The sequence below is a fragment of the Herpailurus yagouaroundi genome, unplaced genomic scaffold (genome assembly GCF_014898765.1).
Source record: "Herpailurus yagouaroundi ecotype Mexico unplaced genomic scaffold, PumYag 202, whole genome shotgun sequence".
NCBI lineage: Eukaryota > Metazoa > Chordata > Mammalia > Carnivora > Felidae > Herpailurus > Herpailurus yagouaroundi.
The window spans coordinates 9,328,757-9,345,298 of record NW_024412433.1 but is presented as its reverse complement, the minus strand read 5'-3'; the positions used below and the strand labels follow the sequence as shown (position 1 = coordinate 9,345,298).

The window sequence follows — 16,542 nt, the reverse complement described above, 5'->3', positions numbered from 1 at the left end:
CTCTCTCTCAAAATAAAAAAATAAAATAAACTTAAAAAAAATCCAGGGGCTCCTGGGTGGCTCAGTCGGTTGAGCGAACGACTTCGGCTCAGGTCACGATCTCGCGGTCTGTGAGTTCGAGCCCCGCGTCGGGCTCTGTGCTGACAGCTCGGAGCCTGGAGCCTGTTTCCGATTCTGTGTCTCCCTCTCTCTGACCCTCCCCCATTCATGCTCTGTCTCTCTCTGTCTCAACAATAAATAAACGTTAAAAAAAAAAATTAAAGAAAAAATCCAGAACATAGTTTAAAAGATGTTTTGGATCAGTTGTCAACATTTAAAAATTAAGAGCATTCACAACAAATCCAATGGCAACACAGAGTCCAGTAGCTTCCCACACAGCCAAGACAGCTGGAGCTGCTCCGTAGCTGTGTCCACACTTGACTTTGCCACTGTCACCACCCTTCCCGTTAGTCCTGTGCTTGGCCTCCTGCCCTCATTTATATTAGCTGTTATCTGAGTTTTTGACTCCAGACCTAAGGGGGGTACAGGAAGGGGTTCCCAGTTCTCCCACGCTTCCAGCAAATAGCTGAGAGCTTGTGTTCATGAGGACACCCAGATGCAAACCACATTGAAAAGAACTCATCGCTTCATAGTGTACTTCAGCCCTCGCCGACTCTCAGTCCCAGACTGGCCCCAGCAGGCTATGCATTTATGACACCGTGCAGAAGATTCAGGAAGACGTTTCCGTGCACAGCCGACACCACAGCAATACTGTATCGCGCGACACATCCTTACTGCTTACTTTCTTATGACGCTCTAGTTTTTGTCGACCCCCTGTGTTTTCTTCCTGATTTTGTGGTAACTGCTGATGTCGTGGTAACTGCTGATGTCACAGAAGCTTAATGCTTGCCTTGTGATCAGTGATTCCTTATCCAAAAAGCAATCTGTATTTTAGCTCTATGGTGTGAGGCTACATTCAATATTTGGTAAGATGGCACATTTTAAACATCATCTTACTTTTGATCATTATTACTTTTTACAGTTATGGAAACCTATATTCCAGTGGAAATATTTCAGGTTAAAAAGTTGTTAAACTTGGGGCTCCTGGGTGGCTCAGTCGATTAAGCGTCCGACTTCAGCTCAGGTCATGAGCTCACAGCTGGTGGGTTCAAGTTCTGTGTCGGGCTCTGTGCTGACAGCTCGGAGCCTGGAGCCTGCTTCGGATTCTGTGTCTTCCTCTCTCTCTGCCCCTCCCCTGTTTAGGCTCTGTCTCTCAAAAATAAATAAACATTGAAAAAATTAAAAAAAAATTTGTTGAACTCTAAGGAGCTTCCCCTTTTAGTCCAAACCAAAATAAAATTTTCCTTTAAACCTCTAACTATATTCATGTACGTATTTGGATGCATAGTTTGCTAATGAATTTTTTTTGCCTAATGATTGTGAGAGGGCCTAATCCTAAAAATTATGAAGGTAATGATTTATTAATTTAATTAACTCTGGCACAATACAGGAAATAATCCAGTAGATAAGCCTCTTAGAATAAACTTAATGTAGTACATATATTTTATATAAAATAACCACATGGTATAAATAATATATAAACTAAACACACTGACATAAACATCTGAGGGAATTATTGGGGGCAATAATTCTGAAATTCAGAAGCCATAAGTTGAAGCTGTGTCTTTGATTTCTTCACGAATATTTTTATTTTTCTAAACTCACAGTCACTTCAGCACTCAAATCTCAGATAAGTGGATAAAAAAAGAGAAAAAATGCACGATTCATCGGTCTGCTGTTAATAGGCCTTTTAAGCTTAAAAGTATGTTCAGAGGGTGCCTGGGTGGCTCAGCTGGTTAAGTGACTTCGGCTCAGGTCATGATCTCATGGTTCATGAGTTCAAGCCCCATGTTGGGCTCTGTGCTGACAGCTTGGACCCTGGAGCCTGTTTCAGATTCTGTCTCCCTCTCTCTCTGCCCCTCCCCACCTCTTGCTCTCTCTCTCTCTCTCTCAAATAAATAAACATTTAAAGGAAAATAATTTTAAAGCATGTTCAGGAGTTCAGGAGCATGATCATATTTTGCATGTAACAGAAGGTCCCAGAAGCAAGTTTTTCTGTGATACTGCATGTTTATGGAACACGGCATTGAGAAAGCATTTGGGGAAAAAGAGGGCAGGGGAATTCCCAAGTAAGAGCAGGCAGTCCCGTCTGAAGGAATGTCCTATATCAAAAAGATAGGATTAATTGCTTTACTGATAAGGACAGTACTGGTAACCGTGTCTGCCTCTTCAGTTCGTCTCTCTTGTGCTGGAGTTTAGTCACATATGACTTGGCGATGGGCAAAGTCAGCCCCAGCAATGTTGTGATTCCTCCATGGTTACAAAACACAGATAAGTCAAAAAAAAAAAAAAAAAAAAAAAAAAAAAAGGGAGTCAGACCCAAGCTTTCTGATTCCGTTCCATTTAAAACAAAAATTTTTTAAATCTTTATTTTTGAGAGAGAGACAGAGAGAGGGAGAGAGAGACAGAGTGCGAGCAGGGGAGGGGGAGAGAGAGAGAGGGAGACACAGAATCCAAAGCAGACTCTCGGCTCTGAGCTGTCAGCGCAGAGCCTGACATAAAGCTCGAACTCACAGACTGGGAGATCTTGACCTGAGCTGAAGTCGGACCACTTTACCCACTGAGCCACCCGGGTGCCCCATGATTCCTTTCCATTTTCTAAAGATTGCTGATGGCCAGTTGGAATCCCCAAGCTCAAATTACCGTTTCACCGCAATGAAAAGAACTCCCTACATGGTCTAAGGACAAGGGGCAAAGGAGCTGGTGGGTCGTCTGGCTATGATTCCCATTGTTGTGGAGAAATTCAGTGTTCTGGGAATGAGATTCTACACATTATCAGACTCTCCTCTTCAGAAGGAATCTGATTTTGGCCCATTTCCCACGTAATAAAGCTGCAGGGAACACGATGAGGAAGTCACAATTACTTGCCCATCTCTGCATCTCATAGGTTGGAAAAAGCTCAGGTGAGGAGAGAAACAATCTGAGGTGACCTTGGCATATAATCATGGATGAAAGTAGGTAGTTCATTGAACTCCTGGCCTCTTGGGGTAACCCCTCCCTGCAATAGAGCGTCCAGAGCCTCTAAATCAATGACACCCCGCCTTGGCTGAGCATTGGCGTCACTTAAGGGCTTTAAAAAAGACCTGATGTTTGGGTCCCCTCCCAAGAGGTTATGATTTAATGGTCTAGGTGCAGCGTGAGTGGAGGGGAGTTTAAAGCTCTCCAGGGGGATCGGATGTGCAGTCAGGATTGACAACTGCTGCTCCAAATCTATTTAGCAAGTAAGTAACCTTTTGCAGCCAGTAGATTCCCCTAACAACATGGCTTCCACCAAGAATTATTCCAAGGACTATCACTAAGGCTGCTCTAGATACGACTGAGGTGATTACATTTTGTTAAAAATTGGGACCTTCGGCAGGAAACTGGCAAAGTCTGTGCTGGCAAAGAAGGAAACAAGAATGAAATTATTGAATTTCCCATGTGCAAGCTACTGCCCAAGAGAGAGATGGCTTTCAACTCTGTAACGTAATTCATGGGTATCTATCTATCTATCTATTTATTTAGAGCGAGCGAGCAGGGGAGGGACAAAGTGAGAGAGAGAGAGAGAGACAGAAAGAGAGAATCCCAAGCACTAACAGTGCAGAGCCTGATGCGGGGCTCGAACCCATGAACCATGAGACTGAAGTCAAGAGTTTGAAGCTCAACCGACTGAGCCACCCAGGCGTCCCATGGATTTGTTTTTTCTAATTTAAAAGGGAAAACCCAATATGCTTCTAATGGTTAGAAAGTGAAAACAATTTATATTTATTCACTTCAAAACCATTTTTAGTTCTCATTTCACGTAATGGCAGACAGTGTGGTGTGGAAGACACGATTTTGGAGTCCAGTGGACCAGCTTTGAAGCCTGCCTCACACTTGTCGGCTGTTCGACCTTCAGTTAGTTGCTTAAAGTCTGTGAGCATTGCATGTTCTTCCTACGTCAGATGGAGACAACGGTCTCGCTCTAGCGTTGTTGTGGGATCAAACGAGATCATATACATAAGGTGCGTTTGGCATGTAATAAATGCTACATAAAGGAGAGATGTTCTTTTGGGTTTCTGGCTTGGAAAAATCCCTACATATCTGCAGCCACCCTGTATCAGGCAACCTGAGATGATGAATGGCAGTTTAAGACGATGATAAGATAACAGACCTTTTATTTGTATAACTATGAATGTTTCTGGGTTATGATTTCCAAGGCAAAAGATATTTATCTGGCAGGCACCCACCCTTCCTGTAGAAAGGTTAGTCTACGCACTGAAATTACGCTGTCTGGAATTCACGGACTCTCCAACAGAATTCTGAATTACCTCCCAATAAAAGAGGACAATCACATCTCACCATGGCTCTGAGTTAGGTGTTCTTATTGTGAGGGTCCTATTCAAAATCATTTCCAATAATTTCAAGACTGGCTTCCATTGCTTACTTTTGTAGAACTTGTGAAACACAAAATCGTATCTAAGACAACCTTATTGGATGATTTGGAAATGGGACATTTCGTATGCTGGCTTTTTGCGGAGTCTTCTTTTTTGTGGTGGGCATGCGCTTCCTAGATTGAATCTGTAAGTGTTTTGTTCTACCCCTCAAAGATTTGTTTATCGTAAAGATTTTATTTATTTTTAAGTAGTCATTACACCCAGCATGGGGCTCGAACTCACAACCCCAAGGTCAAAAGTTGCATGTTCCACGGACTGAGCTGGCCAGGCAGCCCTTAAAGATTTAGTGTTTAAAAAGTAAGAAAAACGGATGTTAAGTGTGCTAGAAGCACAGTTTTCCTTCTGTGACCTACTGAAAAGGCTGAATCACATCCAACACAAACGTAGCGTATTCCCTACACTGAAGCAAACCATCCTCCATTTTTCGGATGACAGTCCTTGTTTTAATAAGGCCAGTGCAGGGTTGAAGGAGTCAGTTCCTTAATGTTGCAAGCTAGACCATGTGTCCGTAATTCCCTCACACACATAATGGTGCCCCGATGTAATTTTAAAGCAAGATTAGTATTAATTCCCTTTGATAAACATGCCTACTCCACACACATCTTGAGAAATAACACTTTGTCCTTGTTTTCCATTATTAGCACTACCATGATTATTAATGTTGTTTGTATTATCCAATAACACTGTCTGAATGCCAGCCAAGATCAACAAATCTTTGAGTCGGATTCAAGCGATTAATTACCAACGTGGAGATCACTGAAAAGGGAGGCTTCCATCAAACACACAGATGCCTGTCATACCCAAACTCTCACAGAACCAGAAAAAGATTTGAGGCCATTTATGTTTCTAGTATAAAATATATTGTGAATACTTGAAACTAAAGAGAAATCTGATGTAAAAGTGTGGCTTTTACTTTCAAGAGATAAGGCAAGGGGAAGCACCTGGTTGATAGAGATGCTTATTAAGTATTAGTTGACAGTAAAAATTGTTTAGTTCCCAAAAGGAAACCCATGGGCCATAATAACATGTTACATTTATGATAATTGCCTAGCTTGGTATCTCCAACTGCCTACGGATTGCTTTCACAGATTGGTGTGCGCTCAGGTTTAACTAGAAAATATATTATTATTCCTTCCTGTTAGCTAGATCAGAAACTTTTCTTTTTTTTTAAAAAAAAAATTTTTTTTTTTAACGTTTATTTATTTTTGAGACAGAGAGAGACACAGCATGAATGGGGGAGGGGCAGAGAGAGAGGGAGACACAGAATCGGAAGCAGGCTCCAGGCTCTGAGCCATCAGCCCATAGCCCGACGCGGGGCTCGAACTCGCGAACTGCGAGATCGTGACCTGAGCTGAAGTCGGACGCTCAACCGACTGAGCCACCCAGGCACCCCGATCAGAAACTTTTCTAAAAGGAGCTTAGTAGATTTTTCAACAGCATAGGATTGATATCTCAAATTAAATAATTGGAACTCTGAAATAAGATTGTTGCTTGACTTTTATGGTGTTTTCTCTACATTTTTTTTCTTTCACAAATATTCGTTAAGTATTAAAGAATTAAAGTAGTTAAGTATCATTACATCTGTAATGATGTATAATGAATTACAGCAGTCAAGAAAACAGTTCGGGGCAAAATTTTTTTTTTTTAATTTTTTTCAACGTTTATTATTTATTTTTGGGACAGAGAGAGACAGAGCATGAACGGGGGAGGGGCAGAGAGAGAGGGAGACACAGAATTGGAAACAAGCTCCAGGCTCCGAGCCATCAGCCCAGAGCCTGACGCGGGGCTCGAACTCACGGACAGTGAGATCGTGACCTGGCTGAAGTCGGGCGCTTAACCGACTGCGCCACCCAGGCGCCCCGGGGGCAAAATTTTTTAATGTTTATTTGTATTAGAGAGCGAGACAGTGCATGAGTGGGGGAGGGGCAGAGAAAGAGAGAGACAGAATCTGAAGCAGGATCCAGGCTCTGAGTTGTCGGCACAGAGCCTGATGCGGGGCTCGAACTCACCAGTTGTGAGATCATGACCTGAGCCTAAATTGGACGCTTAACTGACTGAGCCATCTAGGCGCCCTGAATGAAGCAAAATTTTTTAAATGATCAGTTTTTAAGACACTCCAACTTTTTATAATATTCAAATAGTAATATCAGACAAAATGACAAATACTGCTGATTCAACTTACATGTCATAGAGACAGAAAACAGAGTGGTGGTGGGACTGGGGAGTTACTGGTTCATGGGTATAGAGTTTCAGTTTCGGATGATGAAAAGATTCTGGAGATGGATGGTGTTGATGAATGTACTCAATGGCAATGAACCGTATACCTAAAAGTGGCTAAACAACATTTTTTAAAGTTTATTTATTTATTTTGAAAGGAGGGGTGAGAGGCAGAGAGAGAGGGAGCTAGAGAATCCCAAGCAGGCTCCTCTCTATCCACGCAGAGCCTGATGTGGGGCTCAATCTCACGAACCGAGAGGTCATGACCTGAGCTGAGATCAACAGTTGGACGCTTAACCAACTGAGCCACCCAGGTGCCCCTACCTAAAGGTGGTTAAAAACGGTAAATTTGATGTTATATATATTTTGCCACCATAAAAAAAAAATAGTGCCATCATTAACATCTAGTATCTAATGTTTCAACAGCATAAAAACATATTTACAGTGGAAAACTGTCAATTTATAATTATTCAGTTTTATAAGAGTTCACACACGAACGTACCCACAATCAAGGTGATGCCCATGCTGAGGGAGCTGACCCACGCAGTCAGGCCGCGGCTCTGGTGGAATTCTTCAAGCCACTCCACGTTGAGGACTCCCAGGGCCATCTGGGAGCCCATGATGAGGATGTGCACGAAGAAGGAGGAAAGAACCACCATCCAAGCCCACCCACTGTCAATGTTTGGGTGGGGCTTAAGCGTCTTCTTATCTTTGGGGTCGTCTTCAAAATCATACCCAATATCTTCATGACTTGTATACATTTTCCAAGATTTTCTGAAATACACATGACAAATAATTTCCTTGTACATCAAACCAGAAGTATCTTTATCTTCCTTGGACAGCTCTACCTCCCCTTTTGTAACCAAAGTGGCCTCATCCTATCAGACCTTCAGATTCGATTTGTCATTGTGCAGATTTGGGAGCACTCCTTACTTTTTTACTGCCAAGCACTTTTGTGAAACCTGTTGCATCTTTATATCAGTGTTATTATCCACTTTTTAAAGAAACGGAAATAGACTCAGAGAAGTGAAATGCCTTTCCCAAGTTCTCATGGCCAGTAAGTCTGGCTACACAGGAACCTAGGAATCAAACTCAGCTATTCCTGACCTTAAAGCCCATGCCTTGTGTCCACTATTGAGATGGGGACTGACGAGCGACAACAAAGATGTCACAGAAGGAAGACATCTGGCCTTAAACAGGCTTTCGGGGTAGTTTTGCCTTGGTAGGGCCCTTGGCAAAGCATCTGGTTCTCATTTTGTGTGTCTAAGTGTTCCACTTGTTCGGTACAGCCAGAGTGGATTAGCCTCAGAAGACCAACTCATGTGAACCCAACTCAGGAGAGACTGGTAAACTAGAAGGCCAACTTATTATTTCTACAATGGGAGATATAGCTTTCTAATAACAGTGATACCCAGGTCTTATACACAAGACACATGTTTTTACCCATTCCGCCTACCCTTATTCCAGCATTCCCTGGGAAACTAGAAAGCTGAGTGCTGAGTTTGTACAGGAAACGGACATGATGACTCATGCTCTGCATAGATACATCTCAAGATGTTTGGAGGAGAGACCTGGGGGTTGGATGGAACTGGAGGGGGGCTGTGATGCCAGGTCTGGTGAGGACTCTGGTTTCATCTTTATTTTTTAGGATGATCATTGAGGGCATGTATGAGAACTGAGGATAAAGAGTAAAAGAAGGACAGACAAAGACAGTAATCGTGGAGGTGGTGGGACAGGAGAATTGGTCTTGACCAGGAGGAGCAGTCTGTCCCCTGACACCAGAAGAAGCAGAGGGTATATGCAGATGACATGCCCAGTAGTGGTATGAGAAGTAACACCTGATGGTCTAATTCTTGGGTGAAGTAGGAAGTTAGGTCACCGGCTGACAATGAAGAGGATGGTGGTTATGAGGGCGCATCAATGTTCAGGAAAATGGAAGAGACAGGTTGCCTACAACAAGTGGCAATGACTGTCAGGGAGTCCGGAAGGTGGAGCTGAGCCCTTCAGGGCATCGCTGCAGAGTCACGGGAGTGCAGCACCAGGGACAGAGCGCTGGAAGCACCGCCCCGGAAGCTGGCAATTAGAGCATCACTGAGGGTCATGAGGGGAGAACTTTAAAACAACAAACCACTAAAAGTTGGTCTGCTTTTTATGATCACTATGTGCCTGCAAATCCAGATGACATCACTGATAAAATACTCCTCTCCTCAAAGATCTTTTGCTGGTCAAAGTTTCAAACAATTACATTTGAATTTTCTGTCTGTAAGCTTCAAATCAGCATGGTGCTGTTACTTATCCTTTCGTAGGCACTGTATCATCCAAGGGAGCTATTTCAGAGGATCCCTGGTTATACGGTTGGCCCTGACACGCAGGTGGCCCCAGTTACGCACATCTGCTTTGAGAGTAAGTTCCTATGAGTTCAGAATTGTTGGATCTCTCTGTGGCACAGAGAAGGTCTGCAGCTGCTGTGATGCCACATGTCACCACCTTCAGCAGGACGGTCGAGATGAACTGACAGCACGGTTATCGTAGAGATGAGGAACCGGAACTTGAGTTCTTCACTTCTGTCACTCTATATGCCTACTTGGGAGATTTTATGTTGTTTCAAATGTAAAATAGCAAATGCATGAGTGCAAGATGAAAACCTTCGTTTTGGAAAGTGAAATTTGCAGCCAATACATGAAATGTCTTACTCAATTTAAATAATGTCTTTAAAATAGACACTGATTCCCAGCAAAGAAATAGAATTAGTAATCAAAAATCTCCTCCAAAACAAGAGTCTAGGGCTGGATAGCCTTCCAGGGGAATTCTACCCCTGGAACATTTATTTTTTTATTTTTTATTTTTTAAATTTTCCAATGTTTATTACTGAGAGACAGAGGCAGAGCATGAGCAGGGGAGGGACAGACAGAGGGGGAGACACAGAATCTGAAGCAGGCTCCAGGCTCTGAGCTGTCAGCACAGAGCCTGACGTGGGGCTCGAACTCACAAACTGTGAGATCATGACCTGAGCCCAAGTCGGACGCTCAACCGACTGAGCCACCCAGGCACCCTACCCCTGGAACATTTAAAGAAGAGTTAACACCTATTCTTTTGATGCTGTTCCAAAAAAACAGAAATGGAAGGAAAACTTCCAAACTCATTCTATGAAGCCAGCATTACCTTGATTCCAAAACCAGACAAAGACCCCACTAAAAAGGAGAACTACAGACCAATTTCCCTGATGAACATGGATGCAAAAATCCTCAACTAGATACTAGCCAACCAGATCCAACAATACATTAAAAATATTATTCACCACAACCAAGTGGGATTTATACCTGGGATGCAAGGCTGGTTCAATATCTGCATAACAATCAATGTGATTCATCACATCAATAAAAGAAAGGACAAGAACCACATGATCCTCTCAATAAATGCAGAGAAAGGACAAGAACCACATGATCCTCTCAAATGCAGAGAAAACATCTGACCAAAACCAGCATCCTTTCTTGATAAAAACCCTCAAGAAAGCAGGCATAGAAGGAGCATACCTCGAGATCATAAAAGCCATATATAAACGACCCAACGCTAATATCATCCTCAATTGGGAAAAACGGACAGCTTTCCCTCTAAGGTCGGGAACACAACAGGGATGTCCACTCTCATCACTGTTATTCAACATGGTATTGGAAGTCTTAGCCTCAGCGATCAGACCACACAAAGGAATAAAAGGCATCAAAATGGGCCAGTAGGAAGTAAAACTTCCGCTCTTCACAGATGGCATGGTACTCTATATGGAAAACCCAAAAGATTCCACCAAAAAACTGCTAGAACTGATCCAGGAATTCAGCAAAGTCGCAGGATATAAAATCAATGCACAGAAATCGGTTGCATTCCTATACACCAATAATAAAGCGACAGAAAGAGATTCAAGGAATCTATCCCATTTACAATTGCACCAAAACCCATAAAATACCTAGGAATAAACCTAACCAAAGAGTTGAAGAATCTACACACTGAAACCTATAGACAGCTTATGAAAGAAATTGAAGAAGACCATGCTCCTGGATCGGAAGAACAAATATTGTTAAAATGTCGATACTACCCAAAGCAATCTATATATTCAGTGCAATCCCTATCAAAACAACACCAGCATTCTTCACAGAGCTAGAACAAACAATCCTAAAATTTGTATGGAGCCAGAAGAGACCCCGAATAGCCAAAGCAATCTTGAAAAAGAAAACCAAAACTGGAGGCATCACAATTCCGGACTTCAAGATATATTACAAAGCTGTAATCATCAAGACAGTATGGTACTGGCACAAAAGCAGACACTCAGATCAATGGAACAGAATAGAGAACCCAGAAACGGACCCACAAATGTATGGGTCCACAACTAATCTTTGACAAAGCAGGAAAGAATATCCAGTGGAATAAAGACAGTCTCTTCAGCAAGTGGTGCTGGGAAAACTGGACAGCAGCATGAAGAAAAATGAACCTGGACCACTTTCTTACACCAGACACAAAAATAAACTCAAAATGGATGAAAGACCTCAATGTAAGACAGGAAGCTGTCAAAATGCTCGAGAAGAAAGCAGGCAAAAACCTCTTTGATCTTGGCCACAGCAACTTCTTACTCAACACGTCTCCGGAGGCAAGGGAAACAAAAGCAAAAATGAACTCCTGAGACCTCATCAAAATAAAAATCTTCTGCACAGCGAAGGAAACAATCAGCAAAACTAAAAGGCAACCAAAGGAATGGGAGAAGATATTTGCAAATGACATATCAGATAAAGGGTTAGTATCCAAAATCTATAAAGAACTTATCAAACTCAACACCCAAAAAACAAATAATCCAGTGAATGGGCAAAATATATGAATAGACACTTCTCCAAAGAAGACATCCAGATGGCCAACCGACACATGAAAAAATGCTCAACATCAGGGACATACAAATCAAAACCACAATGAGATACCACCTCACACCTGTCAGAATGGCTAACATGAACAATTCAGGCAACGATGGATGTTGGCAAGGATGCAGAGAAAGAGGATCTCTTTTGTACTGCTGGTGGGAATGCAAGCTGGTGCAGCCACTCCGGAAAGCAGGATGGGGGTTCCTCAAAAAAATAAAACTAGAACTACCCTACGACCCAGCAATTGCACTACCAGGCATTTATCCAAGGGATACAAGTGTGCTGTTTTGAAGGGACACATGCATCCCAATGTTTATAGCCGCACTATCGACAACAGCCAAACAGCATGGAAAGAGCCCAAGTGTCCATCGATGGATGAATGGATAAAGAAGATGTGGTATATAGATACAATGGAGTATTACTTGGCAATCAAAAAGAATGAAATCTTGCCATTCACAACTATGTGGATGGAACGAGAGGGTATTGTGCTAAGCGAAATTAGTCAGAGAAAGACAAATATCCTATGACTTCACTCATAGGAGGACTTTAAGATACAAAACAGATGAACATAAGGGAAGAGAAGTAAAAATAGAAAAACGGAGGGGGACAAAACGTAAGAGAACAAACAGGGTTGCTGGAGGGGTTGCGGGAGGGGGGATGGGCCAAATGGGTCAGGGGTACTAAGGAATCTACTCCTGAAATCATTGTTGCACTATATGCTACCTTGGATGTAAATTAAATAAATAAATAAATAATTAATTAATTAAAATATTAAAAAACAGACATCGATTCATTTTCAACTAATTATTTTATCATTTTATTTACTATTTTTAAAAAAAAATTTTAACGTTTATTTATTATTAAGAGACAGAACGTGAACAGGAGAGGGGCAGAGAGAGAGGGAGACACAGAATCGGAAGCAGGCTCCAGGCTCCGAGCTGTGAGCACAGAGCCCGACACGGGGCTTGAACTCACAAACCGCAAGATCATGACCTGAGCCGAAGTCGGACGCTTCACCGACTGAGCCACCCAGGCGCCCCTATTTTATTATTTTTTTAAAGATTTATTTATTTAGGTAATCTCTACACCCAACGACCCAAGATAAAAAGAGTCGCTCTTTGCTCTACCTACTGAGCCAGCCACGTGCCCCGCAATGAATTGTTTTAAAACAGAAGAAAAAATAAGGAAATAATGATCATTATGAACCACACCACATGGATATTACTAACTGTTCTGCTGTAACGGACGAAGGAGGAACGAACGATAATCCTAAATACACAAGGAATCCCTTCAATTGTGGGGCTCTCTCAGCAGTGTCCTGGTGTGGACAGGGTGGCGGGGACGGAGAAGTAGGTTGTGGTGGACCACACACTGCCCACAGTCTCCTTCTCTACACCCCAGAGCTAAGAGCTGTTTTTACCTTTTTTAAAGGCTCTATGGTCCATGAAAGTTAAAATACTTACCCTCTGGGCCTTTATAGGAAAAGCTGGCTGCTCGCCAGACTGGGGCTTTGGTTCTGGCTAAGAATTTTTGGGGAAGAAGTGGCTGTTGGGAAACCAAGGATGCCAGTGGAAGAACACCTTAATGGATCTGTCCTGGGGCTCATCTTGACTTTCCTGTTCCCTCACATCCCGTTCTCATTATTATTTTTATCTTTTAAGTGATCCCAGGTCTTAAACACCCATCCAATTCTCAACCACAACACTTCCTGCCCACATTATTCCTCTCTGCCTGGGTCCTTTTTCTTCTCCCCGTTTTGCAGACAGCTGGGAGGGATAAAATGCTATCTTGCTATGTGATTTCTGCCACCCGGTCCCCTGGTCCCTGCTCCCCTCTCCCCACCTTTGACCTGTGCACTCCAGCCCTGAGAAAGCACCTCCCTGACCTTGGCACCGTCTCTCCGCCTTCAGGACACGACCTTCTCTTCATCTGACTTTTGGAGACCCACTTCTCTCCTTCGAACCTCCTGTTCCTCTACTGTTCCTCCAAGATTCAACTAAATTATAAGAGCCAAACCTTGATATGGTGAGAGAAAAATGTGGAGGGAGGTTGTTCTTTGGCTGATGGTCTTAAAGTAATTCTCCTCCTTTTAGTTTATCTCGTTGGTTAAAAAAATAAAAATCACAATAAACACATATTAACTTTATGGTAACAAAATAAAAGTCCCTCTCTCTATCTTCTAACCATGATAGACATTATCTGGGATCCGCTTTAGATTAGTGGCTGACTGTAAAAGAGAAGCAGATGATTCAGGAGCCACTTCCCCTGGGGAGTCTAGTCTGCCACTACCCTCCCCTCCCTGCAGCGAGAGGATGGTAAGTGATGAGGCAGTCCTTGCTTCCCAAAGCTCAGAGACCAGAAGAGAGCCGCCTTGGCAGAAGGCCCAGCGGATAAACCTACAAAGGTATCAGAAGGGGTGTCGGGTGGCTGTCTTCCCTCTGTCCCCGCTACCTGTATGCAGGATCTCAGGGGGCCAGAAAGAGAAGAATCAGGTGGCCTGGCAAGGGGTGCGACTGGCCTAGACGAGGACTGACACCCTCGTTTTCAATCTGGGGGATAGTGCTCAGCCCTGTCCAGGAAGACAAAACAACCTGGCATTTCCCGAAAGTCCGTTTACATCTACGAAAAAGCTTGAAATAATGATACAACAAGAGTTGTAGTTTTTCACCCCATGACTTGAAACAGTAAGCATTTTCCTAAGCAACGGTAAGAACTTTAGAGTCTTACTGAATTATTAATTTTATGGGTTAAGAGATGCATTTGCCATTGAGCTGCTCTCAACATTTCCAGTTTATTTGTTCATAAATAAATGACACTGAGTAGCATTTAATTGCCAAGTTTTATTCAAGAGGCGTAAGGGTGCATGTGGTGTTAGTGTCAAACGGAGAGCACTGGTGGGGGGTGAGGGGCTAAAACGAAGTCCTATTCAGTCCTCAGGAGGGCCCTAAAGGTATTACCAGGCAACAGAGTCATCTGAGTTTCATATCCTAATCTCTCGGTTAGTAATTCCTGTTTTGACTAATCACAGTTAACCTACTGTCGGACCACGTTAACTAAAACAAAAGACAACAGAAAAACATATTTCTATTTCCCTCCACCCCCAAGTTTGCTTTAAGCGTTTATATCATTATAAGATACAAAATAACCATTTGAGTATTATAATCCTAGTCTACAGCCAGTGAGAGAGAGAGAGAGAGACAGAGAGAGAGAGAGAGAGAGAGAGAATGAACTGGGGAAGGTTCTGGACCACCCTGTCTCCCAGGCTCCCCGTTTTTCTACACCACATGGCCTTCAAGCTCTCCCACCTTGTCCACATCCTGACACATGCATAAAACAACATGCATGGGGCACACTGGGGTAAACGGAGGCATAGAGTGTGGGGCTTCCTCTAAGGATCAACATGAAAGATGGAACCCATTCTAGGCTGGCCTGTTGGAAGGTCAGCATACAACATGAGGGCCTTGAACCCAAGAAGGAGAAGGAAGGCAGTGGGAAGATTATGGGACCAATAGTCAACATTCCATTTGCCCCCAGTGTGAGTTCACAAATGGTGAAGAATTAATCATAAACGTAGGGAAGGCTATGAAAATGGAGGCCAGCTACATATATGCGTATTCACAGGTGGAGGTGAAAACAATTTGCAGCCAGCTGGACTGTATCAGAGATTAAAACAATTCAATTTTCTACAACTCTGTTACGGGAGTAAGTTTTACAAGCAAGTCTTTCGCTTTTAATTTGGCTTCTTTGATGATGTTAGCATGCAGTGAGTTCTGTATAAGCGACAAGCAAAGGGGACAGCGCCCCGTTAAAACGGAAATTACAACCTTCCGGAAAGGTGGACAGAGCATGATGGTGCGTGCCCCGCCAATTGGGCTCTAGGGATTCTTCGCCCTCTAGACCTGGTGTGCACAGTAATTCTTAGGCCTTTCGGGGGCGCACTTGAGCCCAACAGGCTGAAGAGGTTTGGGGCTGAGACGGTTGGGGAGCTGGGCGAGTGCAGAGAGGGCGGCGCAGAAGAAATGGAAACTTTCAGCGTGGGTTCGCGCTGTCCTGGGGCGAACTAAACATACAAATGCCTTTTATGGGCCAGGGGCTGTGCTGGGTGGCTTCTCCACACCGATCCTGTCCGGTTGGCATCAATGTCCCCATTTCACAGATGAGGAAACTGAGCCTATTTGTCGATGGCGGGGGCGGGGGAGAGGATGAAGCTTAGAGATCAAAACTAGCAGGTAGTGGAGCCAGGACTGCGGGTTTCCAAAACCTGTTTTATCCACCCCACCATCTGTCTCTGTCTCTCTCTGCCACACACACACACACACACACACACACACACACACACACACACGTCAGACAAGGCGAAAAGGAATCTCTCTAATCCTTGACAATAATCCTCGCTCACCCTTGCTAATTAACCCGAATCAACTTTTCCGCGGAAAGAAAAAGGGTTAATTGGTAAGCAGGGTTCAGTTCCTTCAACATCGCCAATGGCCTCGGTGGCGTTTGGCCCGGTGATGACCCGCCGGGCCCCTCGCCCCGTCTCCCCCAGCCCCCTTTCCTCCCCACGGAGGGGGACTAGCACCTGAGCGCCCCGCTCGGGGGCTCCTCGTTCGCCCCGCGCCCCCCGCGCCCCGAGACCCCCATCCCGCGCAGCCGCGTCCAGCGGCGGGCTCGGAACCCGCCAGCTCCGCGGGGAAGCGGGCCGAGCGCAGTCCCGGCCGCCCGCGCGGGGAGGCAACCCCGAACGTCCCCCGGCCGCAGCCCCCGGTCCCCCTCTCCGCTCCGCCACTGCCCGGTTCGAGTCCCACGGTGGCCTCGAGGAGGCGGGAGCGGGGCCGGGCCGGAGTGCAGGGGGCCCCGTGCGCCCTGCCGGACGCTCTCGGGGCCCTGGCCGCCGGGGGGAGCGGGGCGCGCGC

General features: G+C 44.3%; 1 protein-coding gene across 1 annotated transcript in view; it reads right to left on the bottom strand.

Moving 5' to 3' along the window:
* Positions 1-16,542, bottom strand: part of SLC16A14 (solute carrier family 16 member 14) — a 33,583-nt gene that overhangs the window by 16,128 nt on the left and 913 nt on the right. Inside the window, exon 2 of the mRNA XM_040450786.1 lies at positions 7,234-7,505. Coding sequence (XP_040306720.1) covers positions 7,234-7,492 — 259 coding nt within the window. The 5' untranslated portion in view covers positions 7,493-7,505. The remainder of the gene's footprint in view (positions 1-7,233; positions 7,506-16,542) is intronic.